A 13,089-nucleotide genomic window follows, 5' to 3' on the forward strand; every position below is an offset into this window, starting at 1 on the left:
ATTAACACTTCCTCTTAACACTTGCCTGAATGAGTGCAGCTCCAACACTAAAAAAACTGGACACCGTCCAAGAGATTGCAACCCGCATCCCTTCCACAAACATTCACTTCCCCCACCACCAATGGACAGCAACAGTGTGCACCATTTTCAGGATGCACTGCAGGAACTCACCAAGACTCCTTAGGCAGCCCTGCCCCTTCCAAACCCATGAGCACTGCCATCTAGAAGGACAAGGGCAACAATTACATGGGAACACCACCATTTGGACGTTCCCCTTCCTAGTCACTCACCATCCTGACTTGGAAATATATTGCCGTTTCTTCATGGTCACTGGGTCAAAATCCTGGAACTCTCTCCCTAATAGCGCAGTGCTATTACACTGTGGGTGTACCTACACTACATGGGCTGCAGCAGTCACCACCACCTTCTCAAGAGCAATTAGGGACAAACAACAAATGCTGACCTAGCCAGCAAAGAATCTCATAAAAATGAATATTAAAAAATACGCATGTTGCTGTTGGTCACTGGTCACCCCCATTTCTAATCACTGACCATTATTTTCCAGGCCATCCCAGTCTTTCAACACTTATCGAAGAGACAGTGGCCTAAAATAGCCTTTTCCGAGCTGCCAGGTGTGACCAGGCAGGCAGGCACGTGCAGTTTATCAGTGATGTTCAAAATCCAGCAAGACCCAAAGTCCAGCACCCTCTTGGTCCAACCCAAGGGTGCCAGATTTTGGAGACTGGACCTGCACCTCGTTGGCCCTTCGACTTCAATCAACAGAGATTGTGAATTTTTAAACAGTACAGCCCAGTAACAACATAATCAAGCATAGTGCTATGCTGTGTTATCCAGTACAGAAATCTCGACAGTTCCATGGTGAAATTAAACAATTTGCTTCCCCATTAATTTAGGAAGAAAATCACGTGACCTCCAAAAATAAGACAAAGTTGCACTTGGTTCATAAAGAAAACAACTGAAGTGTAGAAATAATCCATGGATTTTAATGGAAGCCATTTTATTACATGGTAGAAAAAAATATTCAGCACAGCTGTTTAAAATTCAATAAACTCTAGACTACATTAATTCCTACTATTACAGTGGGAATGATGCTGTAATACCACATACGAGTTTGCTATCAAAGCTTTATACATCCTCAGTAGAACTGAAATACATTAACTATGCAGACATGATGAGCATAGACAATTCAAAGTTTTAGCTTCTTTTTTCGACCACGTCCATCTGGTGCTCCGTCTGATTTACGTTTCTGTGCCTGAAAACAAAAGCATGAAAACAGAGCTTTGGTTATTTCAAGTTATTGCTCAATTATCATATATTACACGTTTGTTTAAAATATTTTGAAGACTGATGACAATTAATGCATATGAAATAGGTAGGAACTAAAATCATTGGAGTTTCACCAATAAATGGATGTCCTGCACACCCACTTGGGATGGATATACAAACAACATGGAGTAGCAGTAGGCCATTTGCCCCTTGCACCTGCTCCGCCATTTGGCAAGCTTATGACTCATCCATTTGTGGCCTCAGCTCTAGTATCTGCCTCCAAACCACTTGATTCCCTCAGCCATGAATCTAACTCAGCCGTAAATATATTCAACAACTTTGCCTCCACTGCTCTCTGAGGAATAGGATTCCACAGGTTAATGACTTGACAAAACGGAAAAAAAAAAATATGGTGCATGAGGTCATATTACTCAGCTAGTAATTCAGAAACCTAAGCCATTAATCTAGAAAAGCAAAGTTCAAATCCACTGGAGGTAGTTGAAGATCTAAAAAATAAAATCTGGAAATCTATTGAAATGAAGCTGTTGGATTGTCATTAAAACCAAATGGGTTCAGTAATACCCTTAAAGGAAGGAAACCTGTAAACACAGTCTGGGCTCCGAGGTTCCAATCCCACAGCAGTGGAGCCAACCAACTGCGCCCCCATTTCCCCCCCCCCCCCCCCCCCCCCCCCAAATTTAAGGACATCTTCAACTTTTGTCAAAGATAATATTCTTTATATATCAAAGTCACTCTTCCATTTCGATGGCCTTCACAATGCACTAACAAGGCCTCAAATCGAGGGTGAATCAGATCACACATGAAGCCGCACTTAAAAATAAATAAATAAATTTTGTGTACCCAATTTGTTTTTCCAAAAGGGGCAATTTAGCGTGGCCAATCCACTTACCCTGCACATCTTTTTTGGGTTGTGGGGGTGAAACCACGCAAACACGGGGGTAGTGTGCAAACTCCACACGGGCAGTGACCCAGAGCCGGAATCGAACCTGGGACCTCAGTGCCGTGAGGCAGCAATGCTAACCACTGTGCCACCGTGCTGCCCGGATTTAAAACAAAGATGACAACGACTCCCTGGAACACAATCACCAATCCATTTTGTCACTCAGTCCAACTATTTACTCACCACACCAAGTTGTAATCATATTCGCCAACACTGTTCCTACATCTCTTTTCACATCTTGCTCCATTCTACAAGGCTATAAGTACCTAAAGAAGCCATAATGACTAAAGAAAAGTTACCGATGTTGTTTTTGGTCCACGCTTCTTCCTTTCGGCTTTCTCTTTTTCTTCAAGTTCCAAGTTTTCTCTTTCTATTAGAGTGATTAAAGTATTGCATCGCCTTTGGAGTTCCTAAAAGTGTAAATTAAGCAAAACATTGGTTTAATTAGTTTCACTCAAACATTTAGAAATGAAAAGGCTACTTTCACTAGGCTATTTAAAGTAGTAACAATTTTTACATTGGACATCGGAAAATCCATACCATAGCAGTTCTTGATTTAAGAAACCAGTCGAATCTGAATTGTGGAGAGTTTCGGATGCATTGTCTAAGCTCATCGTAAACATTTTCTTTGTCAAATCCTAGCTTGTGCAGCATGCAGATCAGAAATCTGTCCTCCTCTTCGGTGTAATTCTTCCCTTTGTTTGTGCCGTACGCTATTCTCAGCTGGTGGAAAGGCGCCTTGTAACGGCCAATCTGTTCAAGGAACAAAAGTATTAGTGTAGAAAACTAAGTCCAAGAGCAATAGTCCAGCTAATCGGCAAAATTGAGAAAGTTTGTATGCACCATTTCTTCAAATAAATATACTCTAATCTCCAGAAATAGAAATTAGAAACATTACCTTTGTGTCTAGTGCTTTTTTAATGCTGATCCTCCTTTGGATTCTAGCTTCTCCCCTTTCTATTTGTGCCATAATTTTTTCAATGTCTTGGAGCTCGTTACACCTTTCCCAGAACACAGCTAAGAAAAACATTAGCCAGTCAGTGAATTGCCAATGACAGGTTCAACCATAATAAAGTGATTGAGGTGGCAAGAATGAGCAGAATAAAACAACAGGAAAAATGTATACTTTCCAAAACAAAGTGGTCAGAAAATAGGTGTAATTTGTTAAATAAAGGTTGTAAACTGTACCAGAGTATTCAATCACTTCTTCAGGGATTTTCCCCTCTACTTCACGAGCGATATTTTCAATGTCATCACGACCCCACTTTTCATTTGCCTTGATGAATTGATTGAAGTCTCTTTTTGTCCAGCTGGTAAATCCCTGTCAAACATTATATTGGTTATTAAATAGATACGCAACTACACAAAACAACAGCGACCAACTAAAGATGACAGAGAATGTGACAAATGCAGGATTTTAGACATAGTGAATTATAAACATTCGGAAATGCAAGAGTTAGAAAAATGTAAGAGTTAGAAGCCTGGGTTAGAGCGTGCTTGACCGCAGTTGTCTTGTTTTTGCAAGACTAGAAAGCTCTTGGGAGCCAGAGGTGAAATTGACCATCATAAAAGCCTCGGCTAATGCACTATTGTTTGACTAGGGGGAGTCCCTGGGGAATAATGTGTTTTCAGCCTGGGGAGATGATATCAGGGTGGAGCTAAGGCATTCAGACATTTAAAAAAAAAATAAACATTTTATGGAGGTATTTTTGGTTTTACAACAACGACAAAATAAACAATGTACATGAGTCTATAATAATAGTGCAAAAAGTCTGCTTCCTCCCTTACAGGTCCCACCTTTATTAACCCCCCCCCCCCTGCTGACGATTAATTTTCTGCAAAGAAGTCAACGAACAGTTGCCACCTCTGGGCAAACCCAAACAGTGACCCTCTCAAGGCGAACTTGATTTTCTCCAAACAGGGAACGCTAGCCATGTCCGATAGCCAGATCTCTGACTTTGGGGGCTTTGAGTCCCTCCAAGCTAATACTGTAGTATCCATCTCCAGGCTACCAGGGAAGGCATTCAGACATTTTAAGAAAGCTTTTGAGTTATGTACTGATCTGGCTAACACGGAATCCACAAGTAGTCTTTTGTTCTTATAGTCGGTTGGTTGAAAAAAAAGAATAGCATTTAAAGCAATACAGACGTGTCAGAGGACAAGGGGGAAAACTGAAACAAACCAGTTGTAACAGCTTTTTGAAGACATCCAGCAAGTGTCTGCAGGAGTTCTAACAGGCTGCAGGGGTTCGAACAGAAGCTAAATATTTTCTGGAAAGCAAGTATTACGCTGTGCCATTGGGATGTAGGATGGATTGAGAACTGTATGGTTTTCCTTTCTTTTTTATTTATTGGGAATAGAGATAGGAATTAAGGGTATTGTATTTAGTATATTTAGTAGTATTGTTTAAGGGCTAATTGTAAACTATTTCCGGTTGTGATGTTAAAGAGTTTAATACTATACTAATAATAAAAAGTTTTGTTTTAAAATACCAAATCCCTATTTTGTTGTGCAATCACCCCTGGAACAAAGTAGTCATTCCACAGTCTTACAAACTAAATTAAAATATAGGGGTTTCGGTCCAGTAGCCCCGCCTGGGATCGTAATAAAGTGCAATGATAAACCAGGCATCCACAATTTTGAGGCTTTATATCATTCCTAAAAAAATGCAATACCGTTACAATATAATAAAGATATCATCATCAACGTCAATGTTATAACTAGACGGGGAGATCTCAGAATGGAACCCTGACTCAAAAGACCCTTTAAAAGATTATTATTAAAATAATAAAACATGGAGGAACAGTCAAAGAACTGCTAATTAGTTTCAACAAGAAAACAAAACATTTATTAAATATGAAAAAAAATTGGATGATACAATACTCCTTCATCCCCCCCCCCCCCCACCAAGAATAATACCAAGTACATCTAATCTACAATGGTCTCATTAATACACAAAGTTCTTTTTAAGCACACAAGATGACTGTGGTAAGACGCACTCCTCTCTGAACCCAAATGAATGTCTCACTTTGTCTCACTGAATCTGGCTTCCACATAAGGGATTTCAAATTCCACTTTCAAAAGCAACACTTTCCATTTTTTTTTCAAATTATGTTTTCCCTCTGCTGTTTCCATCAAGGTTTCGTTTTCAGCTTTTACACCTCTCCTTTCAGGTTTCCTTTGCCTTAAAGGCTTTTACACAAACTGAGTCCAGCCATCAATTTATATCCCAGTAACGCCACCTAATCTTTTTTTGGACACCAAGGGGCAATTTAGCATGGCCAATCCGCCTAACCCGCACATTTTTCGACTATGGGAGGAAACTGGAGCAAGCCCATCTTATCAGGGCAGCACAAGTAGCTAGCACTGTGACTTCACAGCGCCAGGGTCCCAGGTTTGATTCCCTGCTAGGTAACGGGCTGAGAGGAGTCTGCACGTTCTCCCAGTGTCTGCGTGGGTTTCATCCAGGGGCTCCAGTTTCTTCCCAAAGTCCAAAGACGTGCAGGTTAGGTGGATTGGCCATGCTAAATTGCCCTTAGTGTCGAAAAAAAAGGTTAGGAGGGGTTATTGGGATAGGGTGGAAGTGAGGGCTCAAGTGGGTCGTTGCAGATTCAATGAGCCGAATAGCCTCCTTCTGCACTGTATGTTCTATCCTTTAGCCTTATAAAAAACCTGCTTCTAGCTGAGCTCAGGGCTGCCTTCTCTCACAACCTATCTTCAACTGCAACCAAATTAGCTAAACTAAAACTTAAAGCTTCTCTACTTTACAAGGCCCCAGTTGCTAAACAAACATTGCTGGTTTATTTACTCTTCACACCGTAGTCCTCTCTAAGCACAATAGAATCACAACTGAAATGAAACCAACCCCCACACATACTATTGTCAGCATGAACCTAACTATTATTTTTTCTCTTCCAGGCACAGAAACATTAAATTAAACCCACTCATAACAGTACCTTTTTCTAATGTTTACACATACAAATATAAATCCCATAAAACTATCTTTATTTTCCTAACCAAAGATAAAATTATTACATTAATTTAATGCACAAGTCCTCTGGATATTTTGAAAGTAGTTCAGTTACCAAACTACTTTTAAAGCAATGAGGTAGATGATAAAATTATCTGGGACCCGGGACCTCGGCGCTGTGAGACAACAGTGCTAACCTCTGCATCACCTTGCTGCCACCTGCTGGATTTATTAGTCTCCCATAATTATGACCTCTAGTTTTGGCCTCTCCCACAAGTGGAAGCATTTCTTTAAGCCTACTTTATCATAACCCTTTCAGAATCTGAAAAGCCTCTATCAAGTCACCCGTCAGTTTTCTCTTTAATAGAGATAAGAGCTCCAAGTCTGTTCAGTTTTACCTAATGCTCCAGTGCCTCGATATCTTTTTGATAAGACGACAAGAGCCATGTACAGTTGTAGGTGTGGTCTTACCAAAGTTCTACTGGAAATCCCACCATATACAAAAATAGCAACATTACCTGTGTCAGCAGCTTCTCCTTTTCTTCAAGCTCATCATCATTTAGGGGTTCAGCCTCGTCAATTTTGCATTGTTCTCCTTTCTGCAGTTGAGTTGAATTTGGTAGATCAGGGTTACGTGGCACCTATAGTGAAATCAATAGGTATTTAAGTGATGCAGGGAGCCAGTGTTTCTTCACTCCTGGAACTCAATTAAATTTTTGCAGCACAGAAAGAGGCCCTTTGACTCAATGTGGCTGTGCCGGCCATCTAGCACGTATCGATTCTAATCCCGTTTCCCAACAAATGAATTCACAATAAACTAACATTGCTGGCGGAGCGGCATGGTGGCGCAGTGGTTAGCATGCTGAGGACCAGGGTTCGAATCCCGGCCTTGGGTCACCGTCTGTGTGGAGTTTGCACATTCTCCCCATGTTTGCATGGGTCTCACCCCTACAGCCAAAAAAAAGATGTGCAGGTTAGGTGAATTGGCCATGCTAAATTGCCCCTTAATTGGAAGAAAATTGGGAAAAAAATAATTGGTTACTCTAAAAAAATTTTTTAAACTAACATTGCTGGCCATTCAGGATAAACAGATTCATTCATTACTGATGGCTGATGTTGCAATTGCAGATTCACCATACTTAAGGCAAATTTTAAAATTGGAAATCCATTAAACTTGTAATGCAGAATAATAATAATAATCATCGCTATTGTCACAAGTAGGCTTCAATGAAGTTACTGTGGCCCCTAGTCACCACATTCCGGCGCCTGTTCGGGGAGGCCGGTACGGGAATTGAACCCACGCTGCTGGCGCTGTTCTGCATTACAAGTCAGCTGTTTAGCCAATGTGCTAAACCAGCCCATAGCTAAGAAATGGACCATCTGGTCCCTCCACAATGCAAATAATTTCAATTGCATTTTTCCAGCAGTTTCTCACAACCCTAATCTTAATCCAATCTAGTGTTCAATGTTCACAATGTCTGCCTCGATCATTAACCCTGAAGTAAATTCCACAGCCTCAATTCCGTAAATATGATTCCCTTGCTTTCTCGAGATCTCTTGCACTTAAAGCATAACAGCTGTTAATATTCAGGTGAGTAAACAACCAGTTCATTCAAGGAAGTGGAGTAAACAAGGGAAAGTGTGTGAAAGAGAAAATGGAAAAGTGACAGATGTCAGCCACATTAAGCTAACCTCATGCCCCTCCTAGTGGTCATTTATAGAAGAGCACTGGACGATATAATGTGCTCAAATCAAACTTTTTTTTTTTACACAGATGGTAGTGGGTGCCAGGAACTCGCTGCCGGAGGTGGTGGAAGCAGGTACGATAGTCTCGATAAATACATGACTAGGATGGGAATTGAGGGATATGGACCTGGAAGTGTAGAAGGTTTTAGGTTAGAAGGGCAGCATGGTCGGCACAAGCTTTGAGGGCCGAAGGGTCTATTCCTGTGCTGTCCTTTTCTTAGTTACTAGAAGTCGGTGACTGCTTTCATCATTCTTCCAAGGTTGAGTAATAGCATTAGTACAAAATTTAGAGACTTTGTTCTAATTAATTCAAAATTAACAACTTCCAGACAATAAACACTTTACCTTGTAACCAATGGTTTTTCTGTAATATAGGATCTCTTTCTCCAGCAGTTCAAATAGTCGAGGGGGAAAGAATTGGAAGTCCTGTATATTGGGCTGTTTTGGTGGACGAGGAGCCTGGGAAGATTTTCAAAAAAGCATCAAAGCTAAATTTCTATCAGCAAAGCACAGCTGGGACAACGCGAGAACACAAAATGTGTAACAAAGCTTCTGTGGATCTTTGTCAAGTTAAGTTTTCTTTTAAAGCATTTAATCTAACCATCTTGTGTTTTAAAATGGAGAAACATCTTAAAAGGTACTTGTCTCAAACATAATGAGCCAGTGGCATTTTCCTTCACCTTTTTAGTTCAGAACTAAAGGAAAGGACCACTGATTATAGAATATTTTCAGATCTAGATAACAATTTGATACGTGTTAATCCTTTTTACAGATTGTAGTGGTTTTATGTTCAACTGCATGCTAGTAATAGAAAGAGAGTGCCCATGCTGGCCTATAAGTACTGTAATATTCCTCAAGCTTAAACAGTACTGAGAAACTAGTTAGAATGCAATACAGAGCTCAATTTGTTTCAATAACTGCAATTTTATAATGCTCTATCACAAAAAAAAGAATCAGCAACCTAAACTAACGACAATGCAAAAGGGGACCATCTTATTGTCAACTTACTTTCGGTGCTTTGGGTTCACTGACACGGAGGGCCTCTCGGAAATAAGCATCAACAGCATAGTTTGCTTTACGTTCTCGTTTGGGGGGTTCAATCCATTCAGTTAGAGCCAACTGTGGATAAAACAACTTCTCAGTAAATGGGCGTTTAAAGTTATTTAATACAAATAAAATTAAATAGCCATTCAGAGCCAAACTTACCTTTTGCTTCTCTCTATAGTCCTCACCTTCAAAGTTGTACACACTGACCTCTGTTTCCATAGTGAAGTTTCTTAGTGACCCTTCACCCATATTAGAGAACTTTTCTGTCAGCTCAGCTGTCTGCAGATAAAACAGAAAGAGGTGGTCACAGTTTAAATGGTGATTGGTAATAGTTACAACATCACAGGATGGGATTCTCATACACTTCAGGGAAATGGTGGTGGTGGTGGGGGGTCCTCTACAAAGAATATTCAACATCTGGAAAAACAAAGAACAAAGAAAAGTACAGCACAGGAACTGGCCCTTCGGCCCTCCAAGCCAGTGCAAACCACGCTGCTCGTCTAAACTAAAATCTTCTACACTTCCGGGGTCCGCCTCCCTCTATTCCCATCCTATTCATGTATTTGTCAAGATGCCCCTTAAACTTCACTATTGTCCCTGCTTCCACCACCTCCTCCGGCAGAGAGCTCCAGGCACCCACTACCCTCTGTGTATAACTCAAGTGTTTAAGATGCACAGGGGCTTGCAAGATCAAAGCTTCAGCCTATGGGCATTTACATCTCACAAGTGGGCCGAGAAAATTCTCTCGACTTGTGTTTCACACGTGGTATTGGTTCATGTCCCACAGGCCTTCGGAAGGTGAGAAAGCATCACATTTCAAAACACGAATCATAAAATTTACAGTACAGGCCATTCGGTCCATCAAGTCTGCCCCGTCCCTTGGAAAGAGCACCCTACCCAAGTCCATACCTCCACCCTAGCCCCGAAACCTCACCTAACCTTTTAAATGGAATTTAACTTTAACTTTTAGATGGACTAATACCTATTGCATAGAAAAGTAGTTCCAGTGATGTAAAGTATGTATACAAACAGCAAAATTACTTGCTGAGCAGCAGACATTGATGTGTGAAGTCTATGACAACCATTACAGAATACACATTTGTACTTTAGTACTGTAATAGCTGCCAGCTAAAAACTTTACATTAGTGTAATAAGATTGATTCAATGGCCCCAACTTCACCAAGACTTATGACTCATTTGAATTGTTTTGTCAATCAAGACGTAAAAGAAAGAAATAATTTTTCTATAACACAACCAATTCAAAAGCAGCATTTAAGGGTTTCTTCACTCCAGTTGTTTAAACCCAAGTTATCCCCCTCTTGGGCCAATGAAAATAGTATGACAAGTGAAAAAGACTGCACAAAACCATCACAGTACAATACGTTTAATGTAATTCGCTTTTGATACTCCGTTTTCAGAACTTAACTGGAAATGCAGATTAAGTGACACCTATTGCAAATATGGAAATACTGCACCAGTATTTTAAGAACAGTATTGAACAATACAGTATTGAACAAGTTGTTGCAGGATTAAATTAGCAGAACAAGCCCACCATCCCCTTCCAGACTGCTGGTTTTACCTTTCTTTCACCCCTCTCTAATATAGCATCGATATCTTCATCTGTAATGTCACTCTCTTTAGAAGCAAACACATGGGTAGCACCGTGACGAATCATCTGCAGCATTTCGTCTTTCCCCAGTTTATTGAGATTCTGATCGACTAACCTTCCTAAAAGAATTTAGTTTCACAGTTAACAAATCAGTGCATAAATGCAAGCTTGGTAGCAATGCAAGAGGCACAAGTTCACATGTTAAAAAGCAGACACACAGGACTATAAATTGGAAACTATTGAGCGTAGTTTGTGGCGTACTATATTCCGTGGTAGATTGCACAGAGGGGTGTGTGTGTTTTTTCTTTGTATTGTTTAGGACCACTGCACCAAAAAGTAGGAATATGTATGACAGATGATAAATTTATTAAAAAATAATTGACGATTAGAGAAGTTAGCTGTCAAAACAATGAAGTTTAATTTTTAAATGTTTTGCGGTGTTTGAAACTGAACAGGGTGAGATAGTACCCAATGCATTCACAATCCCCAACACAAAAGTTTCTAACATCTGTGCCATACTTCGACTTGAATGGAGAAGAGAATACAAGATAAATTTATGGAGTGAAAGCTGGGGATGATTGGTACCCCAAAGATTCAGCTATGCCATTTAAAGTTAATATATACATGGGACTCTGTTCTGCCCTCAACATGCAGTTTCCCACCCAAGAAACAACCAACTTCAACACCCACCTTGCTGAATTACAATAGAGTCCAGTCTAAGTTTCATTTCAGCACGTTCCACTATTCTTTCCTCTACAGTGTTATCAGTTATAAATCGGAATACTCGGACTACTTTCGATTGACCAATTCTGTGGGCTCGATCCTAAAAAATAAAAATAAAATCAAGTTACACGGCAGATCCACACCATCAAGTGGCAATTACAATGAACATTGCTCCACATATAGTTGGAAAAATAGCACAGTAATATATTTTACAGAAAACACTTTCTGCATTGAGAAATCAAAGAACCTCAAAACAAAACCCCCATCGACCCCGATAAAGAAAACCATAATGCAGGGATAGGGAATAAAGCAACTTGCTAGTTGTCTCCAAGCCGATCATTAGCTGGCAAAGATATGACGACTGAATAGCCAGCTCCTACATGAACAAAATAAATCCTCTCTAATTACTCAGTCAACATCAATTGTTGCGGCTGGGGAAGCCTTACATTATTTAATTATTTGTTCTCCGAAGCATTTATTGTAATACTGTAACTGATTGGTGGGTCAATGAAGAAATTGAGCAACTTGGGGGGGGGGGGGGGGGGGGGTAAATGAAGAGTCGCCACTGTGTTTGTGGACTGGAGTCATGTACTGACAAGTGCATTAGTGAACCGCCTGGACAATTGGTAGCTGCCACCCCTTTTGCTGCTCACTGTAAACTTTAATTCAAACTTCACAATTGAATGAGATTTGAACTCAAAAGCTCTTGTACACGAGGGAGATCGCAAAGTATTTATTAAAATCAGTGGATTTAATAGTTGTACGGTGGAAAACAGAACCACAGGTTCCTTATAATGACACTAAAGCATTATGAAACTTTCATTTTCAAACTCTCTCAATTGGAGTTTGAAGTTGATTACTGGGGAGAAACAGGATGTCCTGTCAACTCAAATCATACCAGACCAATTCTGAAAACAACCGCATACACCATTCAATAAAAGGGAAAGAAACAGAAGGCCGTTGCCAGTTCAGTAGACCAAAGCTTTAAAGAAAATATGTAAGCAATAAATGGAATATTTGTTGGGGGGGGGCGGTCAGTGGCATTTAAAATGTTGCTTTATTAGTGCACTCGGATGTCAAAACCAAATTTGATAGTTATATATTCAACAGTATGTGGTTTTCAGAACACAAATAAGTATTGCTCAGTAACTTACCATAGCCTGGAGGTCTACCTGAGGGTTCCAGTCAGAGTCGTACAGGATTACTACATCTGCCGTGGCTAGATTTATACCAAGACCTCCAGCGCGTGTGCTTAACATGAAGATAAACTTCGAGCTTCCAGGAGAGTTGAAAGCAGTAATAGAATTCTGGAGGGACGAGAGAGAAAGGTTACGCTGGAACTGTATAAATGATTGCGATCAATCTTTTTACTATATTGCTGGAAAGTTAAATTTTTAAAAGTACAAATAGTTGCTAGATTCATAGAATCCCTACAGTGGAAACGGCTATTCGGGCCATCACGGCTACACACTCCCTACAAATCAGTACCCTAACATGGGCACATGCCCCCCACCCTATCCCCATAACCCCACCTAACCGTTGACACTAAGGGGCAATTTAACATGGCAAATCCACCTAACCTGCACATCTTTGGACTGTGGGAGGAAACTGAAGCACCCAGAAGAAACCCCCACAGACACGGAGAGAATGTGCAAACTTCACAGTCACCCAAGTTTGGAATCGAACCCGGGTCCTGACGCTGTGAGGCAGCAGTGTCACTGTGTTGCCCTAAACTGAATATGTTCC

At 40.5% G+C, this 13,089-nt stretch overlaps 1 protein-coding gene across 3 annotated transcripts in view; it reads right to left on the reverse strand.

The window, feature by feature from the left end:
* Nucleotides 1–982: 982 nt before the first annotated feature.
* Nucleotides 983–13,089, reverse strand: part of LOC119963475 (SWI/SNF-related matrix-associated actin-dependent regulator of chromatin subfamily A member 5) — a 43,473-nt gene continuing 31,366 nt past the window's right edge. For 2 of the 3 annotated variants that reach the window (XM_038792646.1, XM_038792647.1), the window contains 12 exons: nt 12,498–12,650; nt 11,311–11,443; nt 10,591–10,739; nt 9,171–9,290; nt 8,973–9,083; nt 8,310–8,423; nt 6,737–6,859; nt 3,437–3,569; nt 3,147–3,265; nt 2,789–3,001; nt 2,548–2,658; nt 983–1,273 (listed from right to left, as the gene is read on the reverse strand). In XM_038792646.1, coding sequence (XP_038648574.1) covers nt 1,208–1,273; nt 2,548–2,658; nt 2,789–3,001; nt 3,147–3,265; nt 3,437–3,569; nt 6,737–6,859; nt 8,310–8,423; nt 8,973–9,083; nt 9,171–9,290; nt 10,591–10,739; nt 11,311–11,443; nt 12,498–12,650 — 1,545 coding nt within the window. In that variant the 3' untranslated portion in view covers nt 983–1,207. Of the gene's footprint in view, nt 1,274–2,547; nt 2,659–2,788; nt 3,002–3,146; nt 3,266–3,436; nt 3,570–6,736; nt 6,860–8,309; nt 8,424–8,972; nt 9,291–10,590; nt 10,740–11,310; nt 11,444–12,497; nt 12,651–13,089 lie in introns of all 3 variants that reach the window. The other variant, XM_038792645.1, reaches the window with a different exon arrangement.

The sequence above is a fragment of the Scyliorhinus canicula genome, chromosome 3 (genome assembly GCF_902713615.1).
Source record: "Scyliorhinus canicula chromosome 3, sScyCan1.1, whole genome shotgun sequence".
NCBI classification, from domain to species: Eukaryota; Metazoa; Chordata; class Chondrichthyes; order Carcharhiniformes; family Scyliorhinidae; genus Scyliorhinus; species Scyliorhinus canicula.